General features: G+C 42.8%; 2 protein-coding genes across 7 annotated transcripts; both read right to left on the bottom strand.

Moving 5' to 3' along the window:
- Positions 1 to 701: 701 nt before the first annotated feature.
- On the bottom strand, positions 702 to 14,577 carry si:ch211-234p6.5 (pleckstrin homology domain-containing family A member 4). 6 transcript variants are annotated; one of them, XM_047609759.1, is made up of 24 exons: positions 14,227 to 14,554; positions 11,661 to 11,730; positions 11,477 to 11,575; positions 11,316 to 11,388; positions 11,109 to 11,209; positions 10,268 to 10,386; positions 9,967 to 10,179; positions 9,601 to 9,844; positions 8,947 to 9,006; positions 8,595 to 8,744; positions 7,897 to 7,956; positions 7,698 to 7,778; positions 7,301 to 7,453; positions 7,104 to 7,202; positions 6,804 to 6,912; positions 6,021 to 6,085; positions 5,645 to 5,749; positions 5,472 to 5,562; positions 5,158 to 5,213; positions 4,636 to 4,767; positions 4,146 to 4,544; positions 3,507 to 3,628; positions 3,305 to 3,414; positions 702 to 2,323 (listed from the first exon to the last, which is right to left on the bottom strand). In XM_047609759.1, the coding sequence occupies exons 1-24, from the start codon at positions 14,265 to 14,267 to the stop codon at positions 1,185 to 1,187; spliced, it is 3,891 nt and encodes a 1,296-aa protein (XP_047465715.1). In that variant the 5' UTR covers positions 14,268 to 14,554; the 3' UTR covers positions 702 to 1,184. The 6 variants fall into 6 exon arrangements, with proteins under 6 accessions (XP_047465715.1, XP_047465714.1, XP_047465716.1 ...); XM_047609758.1 differs by having other exon boundaries at positions 4,636 to 4,770; positions 14,227 to 14,552; XM_047609760.1 differs by lacking the exon at positions 14,227 to 14,554 and adding an exon at positions 11,972 to 12,177 and having other exon boundaries at positions 4,636 to 4,770.
- Positions 14,578 to 20,088: 5,511 nt separating this feature from the next.
- LOC125022523 (stonustoxin subunit beta-like) lies at positions 20,089 to 22,082 on the bottom strand. Its single transcript, XM_047609230.1, has 5 exons — positions 21,922 to 22,082; positions 21,407 to 21,448; positions 21,272 to 21,334; positions 21,027 to 21,166; positions 20,089 to 20,952 (listed from the first exon to the last, which is right to left on the bottom strand). The coding sequence occupies exons 1-5, from the start codon at positions 21,962 to 21,964 to the stop codon at positions 20,542 to 20,544; spliced, it is 699 nt and encodes a 232-aa protein (XP_047465186.1). The 5' UTR covers positions 21,965 to 22,082; the 3' UTR covers positions 20,089 to 20,541.
- Positions 22,083 to 22,678: the final 596 nt, after the last annotated feature.

Genomic DNA, 22,678 nt, shown 5'->3' with positions numbered 1-22,678 from the left:
TGCAACATATATTGTAATATTTCAAGCTATAACGGGTTAATGTGTGAGTTATGCATTATATGCAATGGTTTTATGGCAACAGCCTCTATAAAACACACAACCACTCACACACTGAGCATCACTGTTTCCCTATTCTGCTGCAAACGCACAACATATAGCAGTAACTCTTGAAATGTATTCAAGGATGTCTCTAATGCTTGTTATGTGGTTGGGGGTGCATGGCAGTGGTATTAAATCATGGCAAGAATGCACTGAAAAACTAATTTTATTACATTTGTGTGCCATATCTATATGCTCAATCCTTCAGCACACAATAGATTCAGCAGCCCATACATAAACGTAATCTCTGTAGTTAATATGCATGTTGATATTGAAAGCACATTTGTAAACAGATCAGTAGGTCTGGCTGTGTGTGTGTGTGTGTGTGTGTGTGTGTGTGTGTGTTGCTCAGTAAACATAAGGTGGTGCTGTCTTTAAGAGAGGGAGCCTGGGAAGGGGTGATGTAATGTGTTCTCAGACAATGATGTCATCGACTGAGACACCGCAAGGATTTAAAGTGACAAAGGCATTTTCAGCAGCTCCATGCGATTCTGCATCAGGTCTCCTCCGGAGAGCATCGCCCGAGCACCCGTGGGACCTTCACTGAGGAGGGGGGGGATTCAACGTAAATGGTGCACATATATAACACAGGAGTCTGCGGCTTGGTGTAGGACACAGCATGTTTATTAATCAGGATATCAGAGATACAAAACACATTCTGTTACAGTGGATTACCAAAGGCAGCCATCATCTAAAGTTGGATAGGTGCATATTCAGAGAGGAGCAAACACGTTTACCTGAAATATACTGGGCATGTACTTGATAGCAACTACACTTAAATACATTATATATATATATATATATATGTGTATATGTGTATATATATATATATATATATATATATGCTGAAATATTAAGACTTTCCATTGTATCTGCATCAGTGTTTAACCACATATTATGAATGAAGGAAATGTTCAAGTATACTGAAGATTATGTGTATGTCTGAAATGCAGTGTTCCCATCATACGATTAAAACTCAACGTTAGGTCCAAATTCCGCCATTTTCTATCACAGTGAATCACTTAACTGTACTTGCTTGTTCTTCTCAAGTTCATTCACTTTAAGCTCCTTAACCGTTCTTGCTTCTACAAACTTGTCCTCAATACTGTGACTCTCGCCTTTCCAAACGAGGCACTCCGACTCATAGCTCTGCCATCGCACACAGAGCTGGTCAGAGCGACGGCGTGCTTGTCACCTCGTTCTTCTTTATTGTTCTCCTCACTCAAGCTAGTGCATTTCTTCAAATCTCCAGATTTCTCTTGGTCCTCCTTCCTGTCTCCGGACTCCTTCGGCCCGCCGCGTTCCTCTGTTGCCTTTGCACATTGATCAACGTCCTGAACCTGAGCTCCATCGCTACGTTCTATAACTTCCTGCTCACTTTCAAGCCTCGAGTTGTCCTTGCATTCCTCTGGTGCGATCTGTTCATGAACACTCGTCTCCTTTTCTTTGCCTGGGATTTCCACTGTTGAATCCTGAGGTTTGACATCAGCTGAATTTTCAGATGGTAAATGTTGACTGGAGTCTTTGCTCTCTTGGTCAGATGATGTCCCGACGGTACTACTCACTTCCTCTGCCACAGATTCAGTGATCAACAGTTCCTCTCCCGGTTTGGATGGTGCTGGAGCATTTGAATTCCCATCGGTCTTTGTTATGTCTGAATCTGAAATACTGATGTCGCATGCAATCTTATAGAAAAGGGAATGGTTCTCCTTCATTTTCTTCAAGCTTTCACTCACCGCTGATGACATTTCATTGGAATCAGTGTTGTCATTAGTGCAATCTGTTTGGTTGTCAGCGTCAGCTCTGTCCTCTAGACCAGGAATCTGCAAAGGTATGAACTCTTGCCACTGGTTGGTGGAAAGGAACCACTTGGCTCTCAGATCGGAGGACTTAGAATTGCATTCATTATCATCAGTTGGATGTTCTTCAAGCATTTGTTGCTCTTCGCTTTTGGAACCTATAAATCCTTTACCTCCATCTTTCTGGTAGACGGTGATAGATGAGATGTGATACGATGAATCTGGATGTCTGATTCTTGTTTTGGCAACCCCTGCTCTCCCGCTGCTCAGTGTTCTGGTCACAGACTGGGCCTGACTTTTAGATGTGTTAACATGCTGCTGATGTTCCCCCTCCTCATCCTGAGATTGTACGCTAGAAAACGGAAGTTCTATGCAACTTCTGAGGTCATCTCCACTGCTTCCGTAGCCACCGTGAGAGTCGTGGCCTGAAAACAGGAAACCGGGCAGTATTTTATCACTTAGTGAAGTGGTATTTGATCTTTTATGGCTAATGGCTAGTAGAGGTCAGTTTCCTTACTGAGGAAGTAATTTATTAAGCCTTCACAAAGGAATGGGTCAAACTACAGTCTTACTGTTGCATTTACACTCACCAGCCACTTCATTAGGTACGAGAAAACAAATGCATTCTAATATAACAGTCCTGAACTAAATCTCTTCACGGAGATTGATGGGAAAGAACAAGTAAAATTATTGATACAGCAGTGTTTTTGTTTTGTAGGTGGGTGGTTTGTAGCACTATTGAATTGTCTTGTTGTATTGTTGTTGTTGGACTGACACATGACTCACTGACTCATCAGAGAATGGACATGGGCCTTCAGAGGGTGTCCTGTGGTGTCTGGTAACAGGATGTTGTTAGTGTGGGGTCTTTGGGTCCTATGGGTCCTATGAGGGGAGGGGCCTCTGTGGATCATCCCACAGATACTTGATCAGTTTGGGATCTAGTGAATTTAGAGGCCAGGTCAAAACATTGTGCTGTTTTTTTTTATGTTTTCTTCAGTTGTTCCTAAACCGTTTTTGTGTGTGTGTCAGGTTGCATCCTGTTGAGGATGGCTGCTGCCGTCAAGGAGTGACATTGCTATGGGGTGGGGGAGCCTGGTCTGGTCTAGGTGGGTGCTACAAGTCAAAATATCATCCACACAAATGTCAGGTCCAAACATTTCCCAGCAGAACAATGAAGTGGTGATCAAGATGATCAATGCTATTCACTTCTCCTGTCAGTGGTCATAATGCTATGGCTGATTAGTGTGTATCCTTCACAGTGACCAAACTGTTGCTGTTTCAACATAAACTGAACAATGTAACAGTCGTGAAGCTAAGATTTAATGCATTCGCTTTGAGTTGCGTATCTAATGAACTGGCCACTGAGTGTGTATCACCAACACGACGCTTGTCTTATTTGTAAGTACCTGCTTTCATCCTTTGTTTTCTAGCTGTGTCAGGGGGCACCTGGTGAGCGTCCTTCACCTGTGCCCTCACTGGGAGGTGACTGCGGGTAGTAGCGCTCTCTCTGGCTGCGCTGATAGATAGACGACAATCACTTTTTGGAGACTTTCATTTAAACAACTAACACACAAACCAAACTGAAAAAAAGAAAAAAAAGAATCCCACCTCCGTATGACTCTCTCCCGTATTCGCTCCACCCTCCGTAGCTTAGCTTCACGCTGCTCTGGGGTCAGACAGAGGTCGGGGTCCATGTCCCGGGTCAGGAGGGCAGGGGGTCGCTCGGCTGCCTGTTCAAGTAGTTTCGCATTAAAATGCACACATCGATATGATCTCACCTGCAATTCATCACTTAATGCAGAAATATGTACAGGAAACAATGTGAAGGCATCAACAGATGTTTTATTACCTTGTTACTTCACAATGTTTCCTAAATTGACCGGAATTTCCTATGAACATGATTTTGATATTGTGTTTCAGAAAATGAAGGAAAATGATGGAGTGTTTACACATGATTTAGATCTGTGACTGGTGTCAACAGTGAATTTTATGTTTCTCCAAGCTGTTTTTTGGAGCAGTAATAACAAAGACAAAAATATATTGTGGGGAAAAAAAAGGTTTGTTTTAGAATTACATCCTGCCACACAGAGGGGGGAAATGCAGTGTCAACGGAGCAGAAGGTTTAGATTAAACAACCGACAGTGAGCAAGTAGATTCATGGATGCCGTAGATTTATGGCATTAATCATCTTTGTAGCCACATGGATCTTTAATTAAAAAAAAAAAATCTTATTTCATTATTTCTTACCCTAATGTCTGCGTTTTCACCTCCATTTCCTAAACCTGCTTGGTCTTGCACTCGACTGCCCGAGGCCTCCGTCCCCTCTGTCGCGTTCACTTCCGAATGCGTCTCCTTCTTGGAGTTCCTGGACACTCCTTGCTGTCTGCTTGTCTTTCTGACAGCCTGGTCCTGGTGGACGTCTACCGAGGACAGGTTTGGACCGGGGCTCTCCAGCAACAGCCGCCTGGGCGGCTTGTTCAACAGCTTTCTGCTCGGCTCGTCCGGCCTCTGCGTCTCAGTTGAGATCTGTTCGGGAAGTGGAGTGTCAAGTTCGGCCGGGGGATCCTCAACGGAAACGCGCCTGGCCACGAGCGAGGAGGGCAGCACAGCTGTGACAACTCGCGTCACCCTCAGGGGAAATGGGGTCTGAGAAAGATGGATTAGTAAATGTGTGTTCGTTTGTATGCAACGTAATGCAGCGATTCAGACATTTATACGTATTAATGATCGGGCTAACCTCGTCTCGTGTTTCTGAACTTTGACCCTGGGAAGCGACGCTCGGAGCAGGTACAGGAGGTTTCTTTTTATTAGTCAACCTCTCCTGATTCCTCCTTATCCTCTCAATCTGCTCCTCCTCACTCATCTTCATCTTCTAGAAAAGATATACGCTTTTTAGGTTGTCATTATATATATATATATATATAATATGGAATTCAATGAAAAGGTGTGTCCAAATTGTGTGTGTACATATAAATATATATATATATATATATTGTGTGTGTGTGTGACTGCACGTGAGAAAGGGGGGTTGGGTGGCTGAAGTGAGGAGCCACTGTATCGAGACACGAGGCTTTACCTCCCCCTCTCGCCTCACACAGGCACAGCAACATGCCCTAATTGCGAGGCAGATGAGAGAATCAAAGAATTGGAATTTGGCTGTGATTGCAATGAGGAAAAATCAGCTTTGACTGCTTCTATATTTGGACGGTTTTGGATGGCGCTGCATACCGGCATATGGGAAATTACGACAGAATCAAACCTTGGTTGATTGGCTGGCTGTGTCTGGTGGGATCCACTTTGAACCAGACTGGAATTCTAAAGATGAAATAAAAATAGGGGGAAGGAGAAGACAGAGGAAATGAGAGTGGATTAGTTGAAGGAGAGCGGCAGGAAGAGGGACGGATATGAGGGTGGAAGGTAGAACAAAGCCATATGGTGACTAACGACGTTTCGCATACAGCGCCCATCAAAGCTATTAATAATCTAGATGACACACAATATGGATGTACAGCGCAGTGTATTTCTAGCACTCCTTTCATTTATTCTATTTGTATTGAGCATATGTGTGCCAACCGGATGCGTCTTTGTGTGCTTTCACATTAAGGAGGTCAGGCTGGCTATTTCCTCTCCTGCGTGCAGGATCGACAGCGTGGCTGTAGATGCCCTGAAACATAAGCAGAGAAAAAACATTGAAATCACTGTCAAATCCGATCACGTCCACCGCTGATTGTGTCACTGTGTCTCACCTCGTACGGTGACTCTGTCCAGTCATGGCCCTGGTCCCTGGTCGGGTGACTTTCCTGTAGCTCCTTGGGTAATGGAGGGCGGACTGGTGGCTCTTGGTCCACTTCCTGCAGGGATCATAGTCACAAAGGGCAAAAACTGTAAACTTTTGATGGGCGATCCCACCGTATCAGCAGCAGACTGAAATAAATGCTGTCCTCTGCGGATCCTGTTGTGCTCTCGATACTCTCTCAGCCTCCCTAATATCATGAATGCTATTTTCAGAAAACGCCCGCGGGCTCAAAAATCAAGTCAGTGGATGACAGCAAATTGATTTTAAACGTCGCCTTGAGCGGACAAGCGTTCCCTTGACATCGGAACAATGGAGAGGAGTTGTACCGCTGGCAAGCCGCTCTCTGTAAGAGAGCCTGGAGATCCAGGATGTGGAGCTGAGGACTGGAACACTGCGGGGGAGACAGAAAAAGGTCAAAGTGTTGTTCATTCACTGTCAGGTTTCATGAGCATAATCAAGATGGACAAGGAAACTTTACACAGTGGTGTCCCCAAGTGGCAGACCGGAGTAAATGCATAAAGTGTGACATCCATTCACTACTTGTGCTAAAGCAAAGATACAAAATGCATTTTTTTATGTAAAATGCTGCGACATGAACAAAATAATTCAAAGAAATCCCATCACCCATTAAGGCTAGGAGGTGGTGAAAGCCGCACTGATTTATTTACTACGTGGACTCACACCATGTGGTAATTTAAACAATTCACAACATGTTGTACATATGTCCAGGACTGATCGCAGGGTTGGTGGCGTAATCCCCTGCTCCTCCTGTCCACATGTCGATGCACGGCAACACACTGAGTCACAACTAGCTCCTGATGGTTGGGCCAGCATCTCGCGCATGGTACCTCACGGCACGGGTGTGAGTGTGTGTGTGTGTGTGTGTGTGTGTGTGTCGATGATTGAAATGAAATGAAAAACTGAAAAGCAACTGGGATAAAAGAGCTGGAAAAACGCAGCCCTTCGCATTTTCGAGCGCTTATTATTTTGTTTCATATCATAGTCTGTGAGTTTGTTTGGTGTTGCTCATAAGCCTTTAAAATGATTGCAAGTACAACTCGTCTGTTCATGATGGAGTGAAAAGAGGAGAAGCAGCAGCTGATGCTTACTGTGGTGTCTCTGCAGTCCCAGCAGGAAGCGGAAGTGATCCCTGTTGACCTTCAGTCCGGCAAGGATGTCCTCCATCATCCACAGCTCTCTCTGAGCCTGAGACTGCTCCTGATAAGATACAAAGCGACTCATGAGACACCTTCCAGCAATAACATTGTGATGGCTGGAAAGGTACTGCTAGCTCTGAGGTCACGGTTCAGCTCTACGCATGCACATGTATGGAATGTGTACGGAAGGGCGACCCCAAAACATAGCCTCACACGAGGTTAATATGCATCTGGCTCGTGATTTCCAAATACCTGCGGCATTCCGAAGTTGCAGATGTGCTGCAGGTGAGAACGGATGACAGACAGCTCACTCTCCATTCTCTCATACTGACCCCACACCTGCTCCATCTCCTGAATGAAAAGATTACAGGGTTTGTGGATTGTGACGTTCACCAACACGAGAACGATTCTACAGCAAACTGTTGATGTGGAATGGTCTTATTACTCACCAGCGATACGTCACACATTCTGGCCCGGATTGTGACCAGCTCTTCTTGGAGCAAAGCTTTCTGGGTCAGTGCTTCTTCGTGGGCCCGGGGCCCTGGGCTCTTCCACTCATCCAGTTGCAGCCTGGACACCTCTAATGCACACTGGACGCTGTCCTGCAGCAGGAACATACTTTGTAGTTTACATTTTTTCTTTATTATATTTAAAAACCACAGCTATTAAATCAGTGTATTTCCCAAAAAGTAAAATCTACGTTAAAATCTGAGGATAACTGAGAAATAGACTTTTTGTTTACTACACTACTACCAGCTCATCTTTAGCATTTAACTAAATGTATTGGCTGGGTTTTGTCATCAGCCCTAAATTTGCAGACTTGTGTTTTTTTTTTTAATTACCGACCTTATCCATTTGCAGCTGGGCCAGTTCTACAGACAGAGACTGCAGCAGCTTATCACACCCACACAGCCTCGTCAGCACGGCCTGAAGAGGGAAAATCAAACTCGTGACTACTCAAGAAGAAATGTGGAATTAATTCGAATGCTACGCCATATTCTCGTGACTAAGATCCACACACTGTGGCTAAGTTATGTACGCTCACATCTGCTTCGCTTTCAAGAGGCCGGACCGGGGGCATCTCCCTTGGGTCAGGTTTTGGAGCCTGAAAAGCATCATTGTTATGTTTAGTAGCACTTTTTTGGGCACACGTTCTTCCATTTCAGGAGCATTTAGTGTACGCTGCAAGATGTAAATACATGTTTCTAGGATATTTCTTTAACGAAATAATGTTGCCACTTAAGTGAACACACATTTTAGGCATTAAGAGTGGGTTATTGCTTTAATGTTAGTGCTTGCATGTTAAAACTGTGTGCACCCTGCAGCAATGTTTTACGGGTTAAGTCTCAAATCTGACGTGGAAAAAAATTCAAAGTGTACTTACATATGACGCATTTGTAATTTAGCGAACAGTAACAGCAGTAGCATAATCGTGTACTTGTCATAGACAAAAAGCACAATATAGTACAAAAGAAGTAGAATCAAACACAACGACATGTGATTTATTAGTAACAAAAAATATGCACAAAACAGTGACATGGACATAAAACAAGACGGTGGCACACGCATGACAAATGCGGGATGACGTGACAGATATCAGTACTGTTAGAGTTCCTTTATTAAAAGCCGGCACAGTTAAACAGAGTTTAAATCTAAAAATAAAAAAAACGCCACGACACGATCGACCAAGCTGCGCCACACAAACGGGGGAACACAGCGCAGCTCAGCGGGGCAGGGCTGTACCATAGCTGGCGGTAGCACGCAAACAGACAAATGGCTGCGGTGATGGTGATGGTGGTGGTGGTGGTGGTGTGGGGGGTGGGGAGCATGTGCTGCCCTCGATGTGGGGGGCAAAGGGGGCAGTAAGTCTGCCTGTGCCCCCGTAGAGTAGCTCTGAAGGAAGAAAGGGCATGTACATGAGAAATCCATGTTACTAGGGATTTGACATATTAAGTGTGCTTTAAGTAGGTGTAATTTAATAACTATAATAAGTCCATACTCCATAACTGTGATTAATGGTAATGTAGAGGTTTTGTGAATGTGTTTAATGTCATATATGTATATATATAAATATACTGTATATAAATATTCTCACCTTGCCCAATGTTCTTCGCCCACTTGGTGTATGATGGACTGAACCATATGTAGGTACAGGCTATGAACAGAGAACAACATAAGAGTGAATGAATGACTTGTGGACAAAAAATTGCAAGTTGAAGGGACATTCTTCATAAGAGAAGTTACACAACTTTGTCCCCCTTGCCCGTTTTCTCTCCTACCACACTCTCTATAATAGAAGCTATTTGCTTAACTTAACCGGTTACAGATGAAATGTCAATATTTGAAATGTGCTGCAGGGCCGTAGAATACATTATACATCATTTTAACAATAATAGACCACGGAAAAAGAGCAATCTATGAGAGAAATGTGTGTTTTTGAAGCAAAACTAATAGAAGTAATTTGTACGCTCAAATTCCCATTTCTAAGAAAATAAAGAAGTTGTGAGACGCACTACTAGAGCTAAAACTTGTAAGACTTGTATCTTGGTTAATGTTTTCTGAAAAAAAAATGAAATAATTAAAGGAACTAACTGCTTTTTATTATAAATAAAATCAATGAATCTTTCATTATGTTGCAGCTAAACTTTAGATTAAACTCTTTAATACTGAGAGATATTATCCCACATGGTGACTCCATGCCATTGGAAAATACTTTATGATGAAAATAAACATTAAGACGAGTCCTGACCTTGCTCAGGCTTTGCCACCGTTCTGTGACTGGAGTGGTCGGGGTGGATTTGAACTCCAGCTTGGGTGAGGCAGGTGCGTAGTACAGGGTCTGCGGAATCATGACCAGGTCATCGTGTGGTCGGATGTCGACCCTTCCCACCGGCGTGTGGGGTCGTGATCCCAGCTGACCTCTTGAGGTCAAACACCCTGTTCCCATAATTTCGGTTTGCGGCGGCGTGTTTAGGCCGAGGGGGCTGGGTGTTCTGTTGGCAGACATCAGAGAGAGCAGAGCAGAATGCAAATTTAGGACCTTTCCCTGATATTTCTGCTGCCTTTGAGGAAGCCACCGGGACGTGCCATTCACACACACTGATGACTTGACAACCTGCTGTTCCTCTGACGTCCACTCCGCCTCTCCCTCCGCTCCGACTGTGACATCCCCATCCTCCCACCGCTGAGCTGACTCGGTTCGCTCAGAGTCCTGCTGACGTGCTTGTGTTTTCTGGAGAGACCCTCTTCATCAGACGGGGATTTCGGAAAGTCCACAGATTCACTGCTGCCGCCTATCTGTGTAAAGTCCTGGTAGCTCGAACAACGCCTGAGAGGATCAGAGATGCGAGGGGAGAGAAAGGTTCATGAAAACAGACCGACATCAGTCTCTCAAAGCTTCAGTTCCTACACGGTACCTGCTCATTGAGCTGTCAGGCTCCATTGCAGCAGACTGACTGAGGGCTCGGACCCAACCCAACATGTCCTCCTGAGTGTCAGCACTGAAGAAGTATGAGCGCATTCCTTGGTGCACCACCTAGAAGTTATTCATGGATAGTTATGAGCACATACACTTCTTTTTTGAATATTTTATTTTTAACCTTTTCATGAACAAAGTCACAGTTACAGACTGACCAGACACAATCAAATTAAGGAAAAACTCAATATGCACAAGGTGGCCAAATAAAAATGAAGCAAACTCACAATGACTTGACAATAGAAAATGGCAAAATAAATACATTAATTAAAAGAATTAATAAAGAAAATTGAAGATAGTGATAAATGAATGAAATGCATTTAATGAAAATATACATGTTATGCAATAATCAAATATACAGAGAGAGACTAAGGGGAGCACAGATCATGCCACGCCACGCTTGAGAGGGAGATTAGTCAACCTGGTGTGCTGGTAGGTTTTCCATATAAATTAAAAATGGTTGCCATACTTGGTAATAAAAAGTCTTACTTCTTTTCTGCATCCAATAACTTATTTTCTCTATTGATAGCAACTATTGATCTCAGAGAGTAACATTTTAATAGAAGGGGGACATCAGATTTCACACTTTACTGCAATACATTTCTTAGCAACTGTCAAAAGGCCAAACTGTCTGTAAGTTTCTTAGAATAATGTGTGCGCATATATATTTCTGTAGAAACTTTCAACTTTCAAAAATTTAAATTTTTATCTCAAAGGCTATACATACACACAACCAGAAAACGGCTTATATTTCAATAATCTTGAGTAGCTTTGTGGCGTACCTTGAAGGTGAACTTTCTGTTCTTGCATTCCCGAGGTGTACAGAAGAGGATTTTGTAGCTCGGGAGTGGGATGCTGCCCAGCACAGATTCTTCTCTACTGTCTGATGGAAAAAAAAAAGAAGAACATAAGAAAAGACCCATTGTTGCAAATTCAGAGCTCAGAACGGTATCTGGAAAAAAGAGCTCGGCTTCAACTGTGTTTCCTACCTTTGTAGTAAAACAGACAATAGTTAGAGAGGACAAACCATCTTCTCTTCCAAAGCTTCAAACCAGAGCTGTCCTGCAGAAGGACAATTCATTATTACAGTTGGCTCCAAATGCAGTGACGGAGGCGTCATTGTTCTGGCTGGGAAATTAAACAACGTTACCTTTTTGTTGAGCCATCCTCTGATGACCACTGAGCAGTTGGGGTCTCTCTTGACAGCCTGGCACCTTTTACCAAATGTTTGCACCTTGCCGTCGCCATCCTGTAGACAGAGGAAGGAATCGCACATCAGCACGCACGTATTTATGCACAAACAGTGTCAGAGTATGTTACACGCGCAGACAAACCTTCGTGACAGGAAAGTAGGAAATGGTGGCCACGCTGGACGCCTGGCTCACTCTGTCTTGGTCATCCATTCTACGTACAAAGAAAAACATTTATTAAAGGTAGTTAAAAAAAAAAAAGATATAAGAGTACGTCACAAAAACAGAAATGTGCAAAAATATGAAAAATAGATGTCATGCATCTAAAATATTTTTAGAAAAATACCTCCTGAACACAAGAAATCCCTAGAATATGAATCCACCCAGTGCTGTTGAACAGCCAGGATACACACTCAAATGAGCTAGGCTGCTGTGGCTAAGACATGAGGCCTTACCGACACCACGTGAACCAGAATCTCTCTGAAGAAGCAGTCAGTCACTCCCACGAACAGCACCCCATAACCTCCGAACGCACACATGCCACATTCCTATATAGTTGGTATTTTTTCCCCGGTCAACTGCTCGTTCCCTCGGAGGCTCTGTGCCGTTCTCTCCCACTTCCAGGCAAAAACTCTCCCACAATTCTATTCTGAGCCATAACAGGCCGGTGCGCATCCCTGCCATGAAAACTGACAGGTGACAGCTGCGTCGCCGTGGTAGCAGGGAGGGGCCGGGACTGTGTGAAAACCAATCTGGCAGCAGGGACGGGGCTGGTGTGAGAGACGGGATTTAAAATATGTCCCGTGCTGCAGAGGGGACTGGGTGTGTGGGGTGGGGAGGGGAGGGGAGGGGGGGCCGGACGGAAAACCAAAATAAAAGAGCGCGGTGCCGGGGAAGTGAAGAGGCATGTTGAAGACAAATGTGTAGAGATCTGGGGTGGGACTCGCTGTGTCAGAGGCTTGTGTTCTTCTGTCATACTCACGGAATCATCAGCATATTTGCGTCTACAGTCAAAGAATTCTGCTGTCTATTTTTTTGTGCAGTAAACTCCATTATTATGGAAGAAGAAAACATCAGTATGAGAATTTATGTGATGCACTTGTTTATTTGTGCAATTTACAGCTAAAAACACTCACATTTTAGTCAGGATTTGCTAGATTAAGGAGATTTTTCTGAAGTATTTGCACAACAAATTAGCTATATCTTTTTAGAATTTTGAAGCTATAGTATATTTTGACATAACATTCATTACATTACATTTGGGGCAATGCTAAATGAGTGATTCAGTGGTACTCAGATCTTTCTTCGAGCAACATTAACTGCCCTGGTTTACACTTCATATCAACCAGCAATGATTGACTTACCAGAGCTGCAAATGGAAGGAACTGAAAATAGAAACTAAGAAACGTTCAAGAGAAGACTGAGAATCCAAATCAAAAGGAACCTCTGCGTTCAGAGAAAAGCTAATAGTACAAAAAAAGAAAATGAAACGAATGAAATTGCTATTGAGGACGAACATGGCAGTGTTAGTGTTGCTTTTCCTCGTTGGCGAGGTCTGAAAGATTAGAGGCGACTGCAGGACTAGGACGTAGGCATACATCCTACGCATGTGTCAGGACTATTTGTGTAATTACCCTCACTGCCTGTAGGGGGAGCGAAAAAATCCGCACTGTAGCTTTAAAGCTGTTTCTGAGCTAATTTAAGGAACAAGCGCAAAATCAGACTTATTGTTGATCTTCAAAAAAACGGCAATACAGATGAACTTGAAGATTTCAGGAATAAATATCATGAGCTGCGCCGCCACAAGCCCTCGTGGCTGACCCAGAGGTTTTGACATGGTTTGTTGTCCACAATCTATGCCAGCATCACCACAATCCCCGGCCACCGACACACGGAGTAAATGAGAGAAAACAATCACGTCTTTGTAAGGGATGAGAGCGCAGACTAACAACTTCATAGCCGCTGGGGGTTACGTGGGTGTTGTGAAATATTTGGAAAATCTCCTTCTTAATCAGTGGGGGTCACTTGCTTGGAGAGGAGAAGACTTAAATGCTAAAGAGGGATGTAGGGGAGGACAAACGGTGGGTCTGTGCACGACACAGTGTGCGCTTTGTGATGCCCGACCACTCTGAGGCATCATGTGAAGTCGGGACACAGAGCATGTTGAACACACAGGCCCAGGAAATAATCCTTTCTCTCTCTGTACCAACAAAAACATTTGCATGTCTCGCACATTCTCGTCCTTTTTGATGTCAGCTAAATCATCAAAATGCGTTTGGCCCTGCAAAGTGAAGCGGTGACGCAAGCCGTCGGTCTCCGCCGCTCACTTGGCTGGTTAAGATGAGGGCACGGGATTGTTGTGTGCAGCACATTTAATGCTGATACAAGCATTAATGCAGCGGCGGCTTTCGTAAGATATAAAGCTCATTTGGTAACCACAGCTGGGAAATCAGAGCATGGCATACGTGAAAAAAAGTCCCCCAGTGGGTCTTTAATGCTTCAGCCACAGATAATACATCACATCAGCCACCGTTGCTGCTTCACAACATTGTTAACCTTGAGCAACAGGATTTCTGCTGACTGAAACAATTGTAAAATAATATATATAACATATATAAGTACTATACTATACAATAAGTACTTTCTGAAAGAGTAACTGGTGAAATACCCATAATAAATAAATGATAATAAAGATGCCATATTGCTGTACCTGACTAATTGTGCTCTCCTGCTGGCTGTTTTAAGCTCCATCACTTGGCACGCTCCCTCACAGCATCTCCTCGGGCTTGGCTGCCTTCTTCCTGGCTGCCACCGGCGCCTGTTGCCCAAACACTCTTCTGCCGCACGACACTTCTCAACTCGTACGTGTGAATCTCCAACTTCGCCGCCGACTGTTTCACTCCGTTCTGACTTGTACCGGCGGTCCGCCCGTGCCTACCTACGCTGGCTGTTGACACTCGGCCTGCTTCTCTGTCCTCTAACAGTGCACTCTCTGTGAGCCCCTTCTTTCTTCCTTCCCCCTCTTCTCCTTCTTCTCCGTCTCCTTCAGTGTCCCTCCCTCCCACCATGCCGTGGACGGTCTCTCTGTCGTCTGCTGCGTGTGGGTTTTGTGGCCTGAGAATTTGCAGTAAAGCAGCTGTTTTGTCATTCTTCTGCTTTGCATTATTTAAATTCTCAGTGTAGCTTTGTTACAATTAGAGATTTGGATGCCAGCCTTAAAGTAGGACTTGATAAAGGGCCAACCATTCAGAGAATGAGGGGCACAGCGAGACAACTGAGAGTGACCGCTTTCAGATTTTGCTATACAAATGACAGCTCTGAACAAAAGCTGTATAATTTCACTCATTTATTGGCAAATTAACTTTGGGAGCAAGAAAATGGTTTGAAAAAGATTAAATCATTTAAAAAAAAAAAACAACCTTGCAAACCATATTGTGAAGACCAGTCGAATGATGCTGCATTAAAGTACCAAGTGGCATCTCATTGTCATATGATTAGTGTGTCTAGACTCAAAACTTTGTTTCCACACTTAGGTAGGAGCATTTTCCCAGATGACGGCATCTTGTTTGGATTTTCTGCTGCGCTGAGTCAGCGTCTCGTGGAGTTCTTGAAGTATTCTCGAGAGAGAGAGAGCGAAGTGCCTCCAGATGCTCTCCACTTGCATGAAAAATGGTAAGAACACAAGCGTGCAGCGCTTTAAGGTGAGAGGCACGCGCGCATTTAAAGTTATGACTAATATCAAAACGAAGCCCGGGAGAAAGGCGAGGGCTGATACTCGACAGCAGGTCGCCTCAAATGCCTCAGGAGAGCTGGCGTTATTACAGTACAAGAGGAAGATATCAGAGGCATTTTAAGTGGTGTGATAAGAACAGGGACGACAGGGGAAAAGTCAAGCCTGATACTGTTCTCGCACGCTGTATTTAGCACGCTCAAAAATCCTGCAACCTCGACGCGAAAGCCACTCCACGGAACCCTCAAACCGCTGCTCAGCACCCAAATAGTAATCATGCCGTCTTATTATTAGTGTCTCACATGTCCAGGCCATTTGTTTTTTTTCCCAGGAAGGTCATGACCTCAAATGCCCAGGATGTCCAGGTCTCACAGGGGACATATCAGTCTGCCAGTGGACATTTATGACCCCTCCCTTTTAGCTCACAACACAATCAGCCCTAGTGACTGGCAGCTGCACGGCTACTTGTCATCTCCGGTTACAACCTGTGAGGCGCTCTCATATCTCTGGGAGGCAGTGTCTTTAAGGCTCATGGGAAATGGAGTTCATTTTTTGACAGTGGGCATATCCACATTAACCTGTAATGTGTGAATAAATCATACTATCTTCATGGTATTTTACCCGACTGCATACATGACTCTCAGCATGTCTCTGACTCCAGCTGTAGTGTATTTTATACACACGCACAGTTGTGTAAGTGATTGTAAATTGTAAATTTAGAAATAAAAAATTGATAAATAGGAGACTGGGAGAGACCGACTTATATTAATCTGCATATTATTCTTTTTGCTAAAGAGGTGGTCAACCGTTAACAAAAAACTCATATGATGGTCCAGACTGACTTCTTGCGTAATACAGAATTAGCCTGGTCGTTTGCTGACAGCTGCATGACTGCTTATCATCTCCTTTCACACACTTAACAGCATGTGCAGTACTCACACACGAGAGGAAGGAGCAGTTGCTCTGGGCTCATGGGAGTCGTAGTTCTTTCTCAACCTGGCTGAATGGGCGTCCTCATAAACCTGCAATGTGGAGACCGACCGAAGGTGTTGAATCAATAAATCAAACCACATTCATGTTGTTATCACCAACTACATAAATCACACGCAGATGTCTCTGAGAAGGGTTATGGGAAGTGCAGAAGGTGACTTAACTTAGTTTTGCCACTTGTTGACTTTGGTGAAATATGCCTCAATGAAATAAAGGAGAATTTAGTAAGAAGCAGGTTAATTTTACTTTCCATCCACTTAACTCCAGTGAATATTTCTTTCCTAATCAGAATTTACACAACTTCAATGTGATTGATTCCTTTGATTGATCATAATCTGTGATGTTCTCTATTAAGTTTTTTTAATTAAATCAATTCTTAATATCATATCACATAAAGAGCTGGTAAAATCCATGTCAGCATACACTCAGTCCATCTTCTCTTTTATGGTGTACTGACACCAAGTAACCAGCAGGCGGGGCTGTTTAATCAATTTGTAAAAGTACAGTTGGCATAGACATGTTTGTGTGACATGTCCAAAACAAAAGCATTATGATGTTACTATGAAACAGTGTATATGTATAGCACCATTGTGACAGATGTTGATGTCTTTATTTATGTAGAATAAATAAATTAATGAATCTTACATAATACAATGAAATTGTTGGTCCACTCTCTCATCTTCAACAGTCCTTCGTTGATAACGCTAACCCTACACATAAAAGTAGAAAAAGCCATCAAAGCACAAATAAAATAGCAGTGGCAGAATAAAAAAAAAAGAAAATGGTAGCATGTTTGGATGGTTAAGTGCTTTTAGTGTATTCCTTGTTTCTGTTTGCATGTGCTGTATATGTTTCGCTACTTCAGTTCGAGGAAGTGGAGCGACGGAGAGCACAGCCCCGGGGTAAATGCTGGTTTTCAGTCTGTCAGTCCAGGCTCTTATTGTCCTGAACCATTTGCTGAACTGCCTCGGTTCAGACAGGGAGTGGCCGGGGCCATTAAGCTATTTAACCTTCCTCACCAGCTGGTCGGGGTAGATGGAGTCCAGACTGGGCCACTGGCCATCAAACATGGTTGGTGACACCAAACCAACAATCCACAAAGATGTGGTTTGATGTATGAACTCTGTAAGCTAAAAATACCAATGTGGAAAAAGTGCAATAAAAGTAAAGTACCAACACATGAGTTAGTGGAGTTAGTGTTCCTTCAATATATTTTATTGAATTAAGTCAGTTAGTCAAGATTACATACATTGATCAGACATAACATTATGACCACCTTCCTATTATTGTGTAGGTCTTCCTTGTGCCTTCAAATCCAGTTGTGACTCATCAGAGAATGGACATGGGTCTTCTGAGGGTGTCCTGTGGTGTTTGGTAACAGGATGTTGTTCATGGGGGTCTTTGGGTCCTATGGGTTAAGGGGAGGGGTCACCGTGGATCATCCCACAGATACTTGATGAGTTTGGGATCTAGTGAATTTGAAGGCCAGGTCAACACCTTGTGCTGTTCTTCATGTTTTTTGAGTTGTTCCTAAACCATTTGTGTGTCTGTGTCAGGCCACATCCTGCTAGAGATGTCTGCTGCCATCAAGGAGTGTCATTGCTATGTGGTGGGGGTGCCCGGTCTGGTCTAGGTGGGTGCTACATGTCTAAGTAACATCCACATGAATGAATGTCAGGTCCAAAAGTTTCCCAACGGAAAACACTCTCACAAGATGATCAGCGTTATTTACTTCTCCTGTCAGTGGTCATATTATTATGGCTGATCAGTGTATCATCTTTTGAATGACTGGAAATACTCGTACACTCGTATCCACGCTGTAAATCTATACTTAAATGTACAGGAATGCATACAGCATATCACTAGACTTGGCATGTCAAAGGCAAACATTGACTCCCTGCCAGAAATACTGAAAATACATAGCACTGTAACCAGCTCTTAAATTCATTCAGCTCAGACATAGTTTAGCATGTATCTTAATAAAACGGCAGCTAAACATAGCGTTTAATATGCACACTTGTTTTGTATTTTATCCTTATATAAGTTTATACATGCATAAAACAGTTTTATATCTCTGATCATAATGGGCTCACACTTCTATAAAATCCCTACATGACAGCACGTCTGCTGGGACGAGAACTGTCAGAATAAATGAGTGGTGCATATCATTGATATTGTGGTGTTGGACCAGCTGGGAGTGATATCATGGGGGCACACCGAGGAGATGTAATTAAGAAGCGGCTACCGACCACGGTCAGTCAAGCTGCTGCGCAAGTGTTCACATAAAGCTCATAAACTGTATTGGAGGAGAGGATCCTGTCATGAGGACCGCAGAGAAAAACTGATTTATGTAGTGATCGAGTAGTAATCATTTAGCAAGAGTTTAAAGTTTGAATTCACTTGCATTCAGTGCGCATTGTTGCAGCAGCACGAAAAGTCTGACCCCCCCCCTCCACGCCATCAATCTATGTGTCATTCTATCTGTGTCACTTATATAGCTTACGCCACTTTACTCATGACACTGGCTTAGAGTTACCACTCACCCGCATGCCTAGCATAAACTCACACATGCACATATAAACATGTAAGGCCGCAGCTTTCTCGGAGTGATTAGTCCTGGATCATGCGTCTCCAGTTCTGTTTTCTTGGACACACGATTGATGTTTGTACCTGTCATGCACAAACACATTTAACCTTGTAGCGGGGTGCAGGTTAAATATAAATACAGTTATGTGAGTATATGGGTACGTTGTTTTCCCTTCAGACTATAGAGTGGTCCTTGACAATGAAAGAAAAAGGTTGTGTTTGTTTTTTTTGTCTTTTTCTCAAATTGAAATATTCAAATTTATAAAAGTAGTGTCTCTGTTTTATCTTCTACACTCTAAGCTGAGTCCACTTGATCCAAATCCAAATAGATTTAGATAACTAAGCTAAGAGGTGGAGAGAAGTGACCTTTTTTTAAGTAATATGTGTCAAAATCAAATGGGTTTAGATGTTAAGATTTAATATATTTTTTCTTCTTGGTTTTTGTTCATTTTTTTTTTTCAATTTTCCTTTTGACTTACTTATATGTGTATATCTGTACAACTCTATTTCATTTATCTATCTTATTTATAATGCTTTCTATTGCTTTTATATGTGCCTGTGTGATATGTTAGCCAGGAGCTACCATTCAAAATTTCTTTATGTACATAAATAATGACAACAAATCATTCTTGAATCTTGATCCTAAAAAAGTGTCAACAATTACGCAACGTTTTAACCATCTGTCTGTTACATAACTACTTTTTTTTAAAATTTACATTAGCTGTAGATGAACTTCTGTCATTACTAATTTAGGAGTTATGTAACTGTTTAACAGCCACAGATTCATTCATTTTTGAGATTCATTATTCATTATTAACATTTATGTTGCACATATTTATTGACTTTTTTTAAAATGATATGAAAACAGATCACGTAATTTGTTATCCATTTATGAAAAAAAACCAAAAAAAAAACGTAGTCCTGAGGGAATCACAGGATTAAAATGTCTTTACACGTCCTCTTCGCGAGGCGGATCAGTGACAGCCGTTAAAATGTGTGAAATACTGGCACGACTTGCACATAGTTGTTTACCGTGGCTCTTTTTGGCACTCCCTTAATGAGTTTTAGTGATGCACTTGACCCGCACTGGTGTGAGCGCGCAGTGTTTGTCAACGTGCCCCGCTTTTAGTTCCTGTAAAGCTCATGCTTTAGGTGTGAAAGTGGAAGGAGTTGAGGCCCAGCTGTCAAATAAGGAAATTGATATTTGGGCTGGAGCCTCTCACATATCAAAGTGAGCCCCCCCTCCCCCTCCACCAAACCCAGAGGGAAGCAATCCCCTTTCTTTAATAAGAAAGACCAAACAAACAGAGAACAGAGAGCTTTACACTGTTTGCACAATTATCCATTATACATTAGTTATTTGAGGACGCTAACAGAGAAGCAGTGAATGTGGTGATCATTTTACTATAAAATGGTTTTAACATTTTCCTTTTCACAGTATTCTGATTATTATCACAATCATGAATATCCAATCAACCAGCTATAGAAGTCTAGAGGCCAGAAAGGAGGCAAAATAAAGAAAAATAATCTCAAAATCAAATGAATTATAAGTAATCTTATCCTAATAACAACAATAAGCTGCATGTTTTATTATTGGAAACTTATAGGAGTATATTAACGACAATTACAGGAATATGTGAATAAAACTTTATCCACGTGTAACCATTGTGAGTAGCTCACTGTGACATCACTGGCTCAGATCTGATTCATATGATTCATTCATTCTGCTCTCTTCAGTAAGGTGCATGAAGACTGAATTCCTATCCAGAAGCCTGGAAGAATCTTGCTGTCAATACTAATTTTAACTTGATGCAGCAGCGTAACCTCTCTCTGCACCCCCTCACCAGCGACCGTGTAAAAGTTTAGAATCCCCGCCGGCTGGTCCAGGTAAACTCCAATCGTGGAGCAATACGGGACGTTGTTTATGTCCCTGTTTTCGCCATTGAACCAGAACTGGTAGCTGGTTCCCGACCAGCAGAGACCCCAGGACTGCTCGTTTTCTCCAAGGCCGCTCGGCCCTGAATGCGCCCTCCTTCCCGCTCCTTCGTCAGTGGCTCCAATTACCACCCACCCCGAGTACTCCACCTCCCAGTAAGCCCTCGCGTTCCAAATGCTCTCCCTGCACACCACCTTTAAAGAAAAAAATAGTTCGTTATTATATGCACCATAGCCATTAACTGCATCCGTATTACTTTGTGCCATACCTGTGGAGAATATTCATATCTCTCAGGTCTGTCCAGGACAGGACAAACTTCCTCTGTTCTACGACACACCTTGGAACCGCCATCAGAAATCCACAGCATCTTGTTAGCAGTCCGGTCGTCCAAAGAAAAATTCATCCAGTCTACAGGAAAAAAAAACAGCAATTATTTTATTACATTTACAAAATGACATTTGCTGAACAATAAAAACAAAACAGGTTATTTGAGAGAAAGCAGTCTGCACTCACACTTCATGAGCTCAGCGCGACACGTTGGCTCCGGCACACCCGGCAAGTAAACGGAAACGTTCTCTGCATGGAAAGAAAATAAGCTTAAGAACTGATATTGAAACCTAAAACATGGCGCATGGCGGACTTCATTACCTGCAATCGTCTTTCCATTGCTGTTGGATTTCATTTTCTTTCCTGAAAATACGAAGGCAAAATGTCAAACTGAAAGACTTGTTTCCTGTTTCACACAAACACAAGAAATCTAAAAGAAGGACTGACATATGTAACTGCCGAAGAAGAATGACATAGCGTACCACGGCGTACATTTTCAACAACCTTGTAAAAACCCACATTTGTGAAGTTTGATGAATGTGTCGGCACTCGTTGCTGTAAAGTTTAATCTCATTCTGAAAAGCCTGTGCCGTCATTCTCTACCTCTCACTGGTGTCCCCCGCTATAGCTGAAGGTTCAGTCAGATGCTACTTCTTTGATAACAAAAAATTCTATCCAATATCTCTTATATTGGAGACTTGGCATATAACAGACAATGTGGTTCTATATTTAGTAATGACACTCCTTTCAAGATGCAAAGCATGCAGCAGCTGCTCACTTTCTGACACTGAGGTTTTAGATTTAAGCCAGTTGAGATTGTTGTCACGAGGGCATACCTGGTTTGCTGTTCTCTGCGCGCACCATCGTAGAAGAAGGCATCTTGAGGCTGCGTGTCCACGTCCAGATCCTTCGAAAATTCTTCGATTCCCCCCGAGATAAAGTGCGGAGTCCTCGTCTTTGACTTGACTTTTATACCCGCGGGACAGATGAGGGCAGCTTTAGAGTCTTAGTGTCTGAAGGAGGCGCTGGGGTCAGGGGAACGGGCGCTCGGCGGGGGATCAGGCCATTGACTTTGACATATGGATATAAGTTCGAGTAACACAGATATTTGAGACCCGCTGAAACTTTAGGAGTGTTAAAAAGAGCGAGAAGACGGTTCCAAACGCGACATTCAGAGACGGGGGCTTGTCAGCGTTGTCAGCGCAGGTGGTGCAGGAGGAAGAGGAACCGCATTACACACAAAAGCGACAAAAAGACAAAGGCAATGTGAACTGGGTGGCAGATTACGATCTACGGCCACTACAGTCCAATTAGTTTTCATTCTTAATTCTTAGTAAAACTAGATGTACAAGAGCCTGTGACAAATGTCTTTTCAAAGTAGAGAATAACTAGTTTTAATTGGCATTATCATTTAGAACATCTGCTTGAAATTAAACTTTTTTTTTTTTTAATTTTTTAGTGTTTCTTGCAGTTTCATCAATTCCAATATTTACTATGTGGGTAGTTTGTACTGCTATAATTTCACCTTAATGGATAACGTCAAAATATACATCTGTTTGATTTTATTTCAGTATATCTAGACATGCCCAGCAC

Source organism: Mugil cephalus, chromosome 16 (genome assembly GCF_022458985.1).
Source record: "Mugil cephalus isolate CIBA_MC_2020 chromosome 16, CIBA_Mcephalus_1.1, whole genome shotgun sequence".
Classification (NCBI taxonomy): Eukaryota; Metazoa; Chordata; class Actinopteri; order Mugiliformes; family Mugilidae; genus Mugil; species Mugil cephalus.
The sequence above is the reverse complement of the archived record's forward strand: the minus strand, read 5'-3'. Positions and strand labels throughout refer to the sequence as shown.

Excerpts from the sequence above, each read along its gene's own strand:
- si:ch211-234p6.5 (XM_047609758.1), bottom strand. The coding sequence starts at position 14,267 with ATGGAGCTTAAAACAGCCAGCAGGAGAGCACAATTAGTCAG. Across the intron at positions 10,180-10,267 it reads CCTGACAGCTCAATGAGCAG|GCGTTGTTCGAGCTACCAGG; the intron begins GTACCGTGTAGG and ends TGATCCTCTCAG. Across the intron at positions 4,771-5,157 it reads CAGCCAGCCAATCAACCAAG|AAGATGAAGATGAGTGAGGA; the intron begins GTTTGATTCTGT and ends TATCTTTTCTAG.
- LOC125022523 (XM_047609230.1), bottom strand. The coding sequence starts at position 21,964 with ATGCCTTCTTCTACGATGGTGCGCGCAGAGAACAGCAAACCAG. Across the intron at positions 21,335-21,406 it reads CAATGGAAAGACGATTGCAG|AGAACGTTTCCGTTTACTTG; the intron begins GTAATGAAGTCC and ends CTTTCCATGCAG. Across the intron at positions 20,953-21,026 it reads GATATGAATATTCTCCACAG|GTGGTGTGCAGGGAGAGCAT; the intron begins GTATGGCACAAA and ends TTTTCTTTAAAG.